The 9,256-nt window shown below is 36.6% G+C and overlaps 1 protein-coding gene across 4 annotated transcripts; it reads left to right on the top strand.

Annotated features, from left to right (window-relative positions):
• Positions 1-1,725: 1,725 nt before the first annotated feature.
• LOC148186906 (uncharacterized) lies at positions 1,726-7,129 on the top strand. 4 transcript variants are annotated; one of them, XR_015779071.1, is made up of 8 exons: positions 1,726-1,880; positions 2,100-2,438; positions 2,580-2,849; positions 2,976-3,023; positions 5,388-5,474; positions 5,575-5,603; positions 5,754-5,936; positions 6,140-7,129. XR_015779071.1 is itself a non-coding variant. In XM_088089154.1 (7 exons), exons 1-7 carry the CDS (start codon positions 1,844-1,846, stop codon positions 5,829-5,831), a joined length of 888 nt encoding a protein of 295 aa, XP_087945280.1. In that variant the 5' UTR covers positions 1,726-1,843; the 3' UTR covers positions 5,832-7,129. The 4 variants fall into 4 exon arrangements, 3 of the variants coding, with proteins under 3 accessions (XP_087945280.1, XP_087945281.1, XP_087945282.1); XM_088089154.1 differs by having other exon boundaries at positions 5,754-7,129; XM_088089155.1 differs by having other exon boundaries at positions 5,575-5,658; positions 5,754-7,129.
• Positions 7,130-9,256: the final 2,127 nt, after the last annotated feature.

The raw sequence follows: 9,256 nt of genomic DNA, 5'->3' as shown, positions 1-9,256 counted from the left end.
GTCTACAGCCATGCTAGCAGCTCTGTGAGGCCAAACTGATATAATGTGTATCATGTTAACCATCTTCATTGAGCATGTTATCATCTAACATTTGCTAATTAGCTCTAAACACAAAGTACAGCTGAAGCTTAATAGTTTTGCAGGTATTTTGTTACAATGCAAAGAACTGAGTTATTATTACAAGTCATCCTGGGATGGACATGAATGTTTGTACCACAATGATAATAGAGACAGTTAATTCAAAACAACAATTTTCAGCCTCGTTGTGGCGCCAGAAAAACACCAGATCACCAAATTCATTAGCATTCATCCTCTGAGCACAATGAATGGTCGTACCAACTTTGACACCTAATTGGTGTCCCAGAATCCACATCTAACAACAACCAAACAATCAAGCAACAGTTTTAAAAAGTGGACTGTGTGATGAGTCTAACTGTATAAATTATTATGTTGCGACATTTGTTTTACTCATAAATAAAACAAATGTCACAACCTAGTGACCCAGCTTAAAACCCAGTTTAAAATATATAACAGAACCTCAAACGGTTCAACAAGGTTGTCCCTGACCTATTATCAATTTCAGCACCATGGACAGCAACATTACAAACCTCTGTATAGATAAGCATCTGAGCAGTCTTAGTTGATGTTTTGGCAAAGCTGAATAGAACATATTTCCTTTCCTTTCTTTGTTTTTTTTTTTGATTCAGATGTGCTTCAGGGAGATGTCTGATCCCTGATGAGGCTTCTTGATTTACCTGGTCAAAGGATGGTGAGTGTCTACAGGATTGTGTTTCGGATGACTGTAGCTTGCATTTTACCATTAAAAGTGAATTTTATTTTCCACATATAATATTTCTTATTTTCTATGTTAAGTGAATTATTCATGATACGATGCAGGACTGTAAGTGCTTACAGCAGCTATGTGTAGGTTCAAACACAGCCCAGTTAACTAACATTTTAACAGCTTTATGTTATAGTTGTATCTGCACAATATTAGAATAGCCTGCAATTATATTATTCTATGTTGTAGTTGATGGTTTCACCACTTGATGTCACTGTTGTTATTTTTCTTCTAACTTAGGTTGTGTAGTAATCACCTAGGTATTCATAATGCTTTGTCTGAGATCATGTACCTTTTTGATGTTGTTTGGTGCTTAAATGATAATGTAGCCCATACAGAAGCAAATAAAATTGCAGTTTCATTCCCACTATGACAACATTGCACCAGTGGCTTCAGGCGTCAAAATGTGGTGGGCGAGGAGTTTGACTAACTTCTGGGTTTAGGTGTGGTGTCAAACATCATCGTGAGCTTTTTCTTAGCTGTATTTTAGGGCCATAGTTGCACAATTGCATTTGCAGCTTCCTCATTTGCTGCTTCTTTTAAGGACATCATAAACCCAATTGTCACAAATGTAATTCGTAAAAAAAGTATTGAATAAGCGAATACTGTGACAATCCTCATCTTCATCTGTTGTCACTAAAAAAAATAAAAAATCAACAGCCTGTATCATTCTAACGCTTCTAACATTTCATGCAGCAAATTAAGATTTAGGAATTCAGGTGCATTTTTCATCTACTTAGCTCAACCTCCTCTCCTAAACTTTCAATTCTTTGTGTTTTTAGGCTTTATTCTTATAATGTAAGTACTAGGCGATCAGCTGATCTGTCTATGTAAAAAAAAAGAGGTATTTAAGTCCTAATAAGGAATAGATATTCACACTATGCACAATAACAGGAAGTAAATGCTGTGTCTCTGTTAAAGAGGCATTAGGTCAGACACTTCGACAGATGAGAACACTGATAAAGACGGAGAGGCAAGACGGTTCAGTACAAGTGGACAATAATGACTTTATTTTTGATACTGTTGATTCAGTTTACAGGTAAGGACAAACATGACACACACAACTAAAAGAAACATTACTGATGCTATTTAATTAGACAATAAGTTTGCCATCTGTTTTTAACAGGGTGTGTCAGTTCTTGTAAAAGGAACATTTGCTTTTGTTTGTTGTATATTTAAGATTGTCCTTAATCATATGAACATAAAGGGCATATTGTTATCGTGATTATTTATTGATATTTTCTCTCATTTTCAACAGTGGTAACTGGACAAAAAAAATCCTCCTTCACCGTCAGAGCTGGAGATGAAGTTACTTTGCCATGTGAAAATGTGATAATAAATCAGGACAAATGTAATGGCACTACTTGGCTGTCCACTTTTTCAGATAAGGTAACGGCAGAAGAGCTGATCATTCATGGGACGATTAAAAATCAGATTTCCAAAGCTAGATCAGAGAGACTGAGTGTTACGAAGAACTGTTTCCTGGCTGTAAAGAAGGTCACACGTGACGATGTCGGTCGTTACAACTGCAGACAGTTCAACAAATCAGGAAAACAACAGGGTGCAGATCTTCCAGTTTTTCTGTCTGTTATCAACAGTGAGTATTTACATCATAGTGTTTTCAGCTAAATCTGTCTTCTTTAAATAATATAGTGAAGCACTATAATAATCATGTTTTCGGTGATGGCGTTAAGTTTGCTGTTTTGTTTTTCTCACACAATATCTCCATCTTCACCAGTTACTGAACATAATGACAATGACAAGATCATCCTGTACTGCATTGTGTTCACATATGGAACATGTGAACACACAGTGGAGTGGTTGTATGACGGTAATAACAATGAAGTGGAGATATCACAGCATGCCTGCGCAGCCATTGTGACATTCACTTCTCATCTTCATCAGAAGTCAAAACATTACGAGTTACTGAAGTGCAAAGTGACCGATAAAAAGAATGGAAAAGAGCAGCTGTATAATGTTGACCCTCCGTCCTCGTTTGAGAAAACAGGTACATTAGGTTTTATTTAATACATTTTAAGTTTACCAGTTAGATTATTATTTCCTGTTTAGTCTCCTCAGTATTTAATCACAGTTTGTTGTGTTTTGTTATTTTTTTGTCATTTTCAACAAAAAGGAAGCACATCAGCAGGAGAAGACAATACAACAACTGCAGTGAAAAAAGGTAGTAACTTAACCTCTCTCTCTCTCTCTCTCTCTCTCTCTCTCTCTCTCTCTCTCTCTCTCTCAGTTCAATTCAGTTTTTAATTCAGTTTGCTTTATTGGCATGAATGTTTGTAAAACAATATTGTCAAAGATACAATGATACAATGAAATTATGATATAAATAAACACAAAAAAAATTAACATCAATCCATTGGATAAAAAAATAGATGCATAAATAAAAAGAGCAAGAACATTTTGTGTTGTGTGTGTGTGTGTGTGTGTGTGTGTGTGTGTGTGTGTGTGTGTGTGTGTGTGTGTGTGTGTGTTTGTGACACTCTCTCTCTTGCTCTTTTTTCTTATGAAGCCTAAGATGAATGTTAGACTGATGCTGGATGGAAATACTGACGTTAGGAAAAACACATGTTGATTCTGCTATGACTCTCTTTAAAGGCATTAATGGTAATTTCCTCTTCATCAGTGGTAGCCACAATGACTTGATAGACTTAAATGATCTTAATGGTGCTTTTAAAAAAACATTAAATTATCTATTCAACACTCCAAAGAGAGGATCCATGTCCTTGATCTAAACTTCTGTAAAGGGAATGACTATAAATTACATACTGCACTATTGGTCTTTCCATTCCCACCACTTAAAAATAGTATGGTCAATTTCAAATGTTGCAGAGGATTTTCTTGTTTCCTCATGAACCTGCTCCATAGTGTATTTTCATTCTTTAAACTTTGCTTAAAAAATGACTAATAAATCTACCTTTTACCTTTTATAAAGGACAATTTCGCACACACCTATCTTTCAGTTAAGATGCCACTGGCTATTGATTGCCACTGGCTATGTATTATTGTTGTAATACACTTTCAGTACACAGGGTGGCAGTGATTTAAAATGGGATTGCATTTATACAGGAAGGGCAATCGCAGTCAGGTGTGTTGTGCGTTGCAAGAAGTGTTGTGAATAGTTGTAAGCATTAATGAGTTAACAAAGAAAAGGGAATCGTTTATTGGCATTTTGGTTTGTGTGTTACAGCTGATGCCTGGTATACATCAATTAAGTTTATGGGATACTGCAGCACCTGTGACTTCGTGGAAAGCCACTAAACCACTTGAAATCATTGCTCCAGCATTATAGAGTAAAAGGGATTTGCAGACCTCAAGACAAAGGAGACATGTAAAAGAAAACATGTTATTAATTTGAACTTGAAATTATTTAATTTGTGAACCACCTTGCATGCCCATGTGAAAGTTTTTACATTGGGCCCACTTTTTGAAAGATAGAGTGGAAGGAGACAAATATGCCTTAAAAACCAATAATGTCAATTAGCCTGCGCGCAGCATTTCCGTCATTGTCATCCTGATAACGGCTGCCTTTTGGAAGTGGAGGCTTTTAAATTTGTAGAGCGCTCTGTTAGAGGTTGTGATCATGTTGCCAAATTACTTCAGAGTGAAACTTTTTTGTGTTTTCCAGATTTGATGCTTTGGTGTATCTAGGCCCTAATGAAGAAATTTTTTTCCAACTCACTTTGTAAACTGGTTTAGTCCTTTTATTGTTTTTGCTGTATTTTGAGGTGATTTTAATATTTTGGTTAAAATTATTACTGTAAATATTCACTTCTTTTCCCACATTGTCTGCTTATGGTATCTCTACTTTATGATATGCTAATATAATACAGCCACTTGTTGTCCATTTAAGAAATCATGACTCTCCACTCTGGTTTACCCAGTATATCAGTCACACTATGAGAAAGACCTAGTGTGAGTCAGCACTAGTTGGTTTTCTTTTTTTGTGATATTTTAAATTTGATATGCTAAAATGGGCACTTTAGTACTAGTACTACTACCACCACTACTACTACTAATAATAATAACAATATTAGAATAACTTGTTATAGCAGTATTTGAAACACAGTAACAAAGTGCTTTACAGGACAATAAAATAATACAGTAAAAGATAAAAACAGTGTGTAATACATACAAACACACATAGAAACATATGTACATATACACATACACACGAATATGCAAATACATATATATACATACATACAGAGTTATAAACATAAAATAATAATAATGATAGACATAAAAGATGGATAGAAAGTAGTTAAACAACAGATTTGCTCTAAAAAAAAATCAAAAAGTCAAAAAGTATCAGTATAAAAGTATACTATACTAGTATAAAAGTAAGTAAATTATCAACTATATATCCATGCCTTGTACCAGTGTATCCAGTGTGTCTTCAGTAAGCATGGCATCCCATTTTCACATTAATCAGAGAATCGCAATGTCGATTCTCTTAAAGCTGCAGCATTTTGAATGGAATAGAAAACTGCAGCCAAAATGTTTTAAATGTTTTTCTTCTAATTTTCAGGTTGGTGGAGGTTCATTTATGTGTTTGTAGGTTTAGCAACACTCATAGTAAGTGTTGTGGTGGTGAACATATGGATAAGAAGTAAAGGTGAGAGCCTCCAAAGATGTTATTTTTATAAACAAGATTGATCAACCTGAAGTTACAGTTTGAAAACTAAAGTCGACTCTGTTTTTTTTTTTCTTTTCAGGGAACAAAACACAGATGGATGACAATGCAGTGAGTTTTAAAGCTGAATAATCGCACACTTGTGTTCGAGGCATTTACCTAAAAAGTACTGGCTGTATTATTTTGAATCTAAGTGGCTGCCACAACTATGGTGATTTATTGTTTCCACTGTATCTTACTATGTTGTGTTGTTTTTCACAGGTGCATAATGGTGAGGATGAAGGTACAGTTGCCTACGAAAACGTTGGCAAACCTTCTGCTACTATCAGACTCCGCTGATCAACCATTTCAGCATCAACTCATGGGAAAAAAGAAAAAAAAAGTGTCAAATAAATATGAATAGTTTCAAGTCTAAATTATCCTCCAGTTTTCTTGGTTGTTAAGGTAAAGCTTTACCGGAGTATTTTAATCTTTTAATCTCCTAGTTTTTCTGTCTGTTACCAACAGTGAGTATTTACATCATGATGTTTTCAGCTAAATCTGTCTTCTTTGAATAATATGGTGAAGCACTATAATAATCATGTTTTCGTTGATGGTGTTAATTTTGCTGTTTTGTTTTTCTCTCACAATATCTCCATCTTCACCAGTTACTGAATATAATGAGTTTTAAACTAACTAGGCTTTACTGGCCGGAGGGACCAAAATGGCAGCATAGCCTGAGAGCTCCACACAGCCAAACACAAACTTTTGAAAAACCCCACAAACGCACCGACAATTTTCAAGCAAACTGAGGGGCTCTGGACATGTCAGAACCATCCGAAACGAAACCCTTCGAAATTTTCACCAGAGCACGCAAGGCAAATATCGTTGAGATAACTTCTCCGGTGACGACAGTAGCTAACGAAACTAGCAACATGGCTAACGTAGCTGATGTGCTAGCAGAGTTGAAGTCCCTCCGTTCGGACTTTGGACCAAAACTTGACAACATTGATAACCGCTTGTCGGATGTGGCAACATCAATCGCGGCAATTGAAAGCAAACTTTCAGACGTGGAACAAGACGTGGCTGCAAATACAACACGCATTGGAGAGGCAGAAGCACGTATAGCAACAACAGAAGACAAGCTGCAACACACTGAAGAAGCGCTAGCCTCAGCCACCAAACGAATCGCCTATCTAGAATCCAAAACAGAAGATTTGGAGAACCGAGGCAGAAGAAAGAATCTGCGGCTTTTTGGCCTACGTGAACGAGCTGAAGGAAACAAGCCACTCTTCGATTTTGTCAACGACATGCTACCGCGGTGGCTCGGCTGTCCTGATAAAACTTTCACTCTGGAGCGAGTTCATCGCACACTGGCACCGGCCAAACCTAACCAGAACCGAGCAGTTCTTGTCCGCTTTTTGAAATTTCAGGGGAAGGAATTCGTGTTTCGCGAAGCAAGGAAGCAAGAAATTATGCACGACGGCAGCAAGCTCTCTTTCTCTCAGGATCTGTCTGCAGAAACGGTCCGTACTTGGCGGGAGCCACGGCAGATTCCCACCGAAGCTTCCCCACACCGCACTCAACCATCCATTCCAATAATCCAACATCAATGTTTACACCAAATCTACATTCACGTCAATAAATTGTTAAAATTATTTCCGATTGAGGTGTGGTCCTTGCTAGTGAAACATGCAGTTAAGGTGAGGGAACAATCATGGTCATGCTTTAAACTAGAATTACCACCACAGGATTGTATGTGTCTGCGAACGTGCCATGTGTACATCAATGTCTGTGAAAACATGAATGTTTCACACACATCTTCCCTCTGGCAGCACAGAGGATCTATACAGTTTCAAGGTGGACAAGGTGGTGTTAGGTTAAGGTTACATTTAGCACAAAAAACTTGCTGTCAGGCATTTAACTGTGTTCAGTGATAAATGTACTACTGCTGGGTTATGTGTTGCGATGCTGTTATATTGTTTATCAATGTTAATGTGTCCCATGTATGTATGTTTTCAGTGCTCAAAGGCAACTTGTAAGGAGGGGAGTTTATTGTCATATTAAACAGCTGAATGATTGGAAAGGGTCATAATTCACTGTCTTTCTTTTGCTGTAAAGGTTTTGCTGCAGCAGGTCAGTGTGATTTTTTTTTCCCCAATGTTTTTGCATTCGGCGTGGTGACGGTGACCCTGACACATTTTGCTGGTGGGTGGATGGAGACATTTGAAAAAGAGTAATTATATGCACATCACATAGATGCAAGGTTATTAAGAAACAGCTTACATGAGGGAAAAGGTAACACGTTCACACTATCTCCACGTCATTTTCACTTGATGAAGATCAGAGAAAAGTGAGACCATTTCAGTTAGAACTTTTTCATTTTAAATGTACAAATCAATTTATAGCGTAACATAAAAAAACAAAAAATACTGTGTTTTAGCCTGTATAAGATAGCTGGAAATTACAGGTGACCATACAGTTGATGAAATAATTTCACAGGATTTTTTTCAGGTTGCTGTGAAATCCTGACTTTCTGATGTTGCTCACTAAATAATTAAAAACAAGATTAAGAGTCTACAGCCATGCTAGCAGCTCTGTGAGGCCAAACTGATATAATGTGTATCATGTTAACCATCTTCATTGAGCATGTTATCATCTAACATTTGCTAATTAGCTCTAAACACAAAGTACAGCTGAAGCTTAATAGTTTTGCAGGTATTTTGTTACAATGCAAAGAACTGAGTTATTATTACAAGTCATCCTGGGATGGACATGAATGTTTGTACCACAATGATAATAGAGACAGTTAATTCAAAACAACAATTTTCAGCCTCGTTGTGGCGCCAGAAAAACACCAGATCACCAAATTCATTAGCATTCATCCTCTGAGCACAATGAATGGTCGTACCAACTTTGACACCTAATTGGTGTCCCAGAATCCACATCTAACAACAACCAAACAATCAAGCAACAGTTTTAAAAAGTGGACTGTGTGATGAGTCTAACTGTATAAATTATTATGTTGCGACATTTGTTTTACTCATAAGTAAAACAAATGTCACAACCTAGTGACCCAGCTTAAAACCCAGTTTAAAATATATAACAGAGCCTCAAACGGTTAAACAAGGTTGTCCCTGACCTATTATCAATTTCAGCACCATGGACAGCTACATTACAAACCTCTGTATAGATAAGCATCTGAGCAGTCTTAGTTGATGTTTTGGCAAAGCTGAATAGAACATATTTCCTTTCCTTTCTTTGTTTTTTTTTTTTTTTATTCAGATGTGCTTCAGGGAGATGTCTGATCCCTGATGAGGCTTCTTGATTTACCTGGTCAAAGGATGGTGAGTGTCTACAGGATTGTGTTTCGGATGACTGTAGCTTGCATTTTACCATTAAAAGTGAATTTTATTTTCCACATATAATATTTCTTATTTTCTATGTTAAGTGAATTATTCATGATACGATGCAGGACTGTAAGTGCTTACAGCAGCTATGTGTAGGTTCAAACACAGCCCAGTTAACTAACATTTTAACGGCTTTATGTTATAGTTTTATCTGCACAATATTAGAATAGCCTGCAATTATATTATTCTATGTTGTAGTTGATGGTTTCACCACTTGATGTCACTGTTGTTATTTTTCTTCTAACTTAGGTTGTGTAGTAATCACCTAGGTATTCATAATGCTTTGTCTGAGATCATGTACCTTTTTGATGTTGTTTGGTGCTTAAATGATAATGTAGCCCATTTGCTGCTTCTTTTAAGGACATCATAGACCCA

The sequence above is a fragment of the Plectropomus leopardus genome, chromosome 16 (assembly GCF_026936395.1).
Source record: "Plectropomus leopardus strain MGB_pleo_1.0 chromosome 16, ASM2693639v1, whole genome shotgun sequence".
NCBI classification, from domain to species: Eukaryota; Metazoa; Chordata; class Actinopteri; order Perciformes; family Serranidae; genus Plectropomus; species Plectropomus leopardus.
Note: the sequence above shows the minus strand (reverse complement) of the source record. Positions and strands in the feature narration are given on the sequence as shown.

Bases quoted from the DNA above. Each gene is read 5' to 3' on its own strand.
- LOC148186906 (XM_088089154.1), top strand. From the start codon at position 1,844: ATGACTTTATTTTTGATACTGTTGATTCAGTTTACAG. The intron at 3,024-5,387 runs GTAGTAACTTAA...TCTAATTTTCAG, and splicing joins AACAACTGCAGTGAAAAAAG to GTTGGTGGAGGTTCATTTAT. The intron at 5,604-5,753 runs GTGAGTTTTAAA...TGTTTTTCACAG, and splicing joins CACAGATGGATGACAATGCA to GTGCATAATGGTGAGGATGA.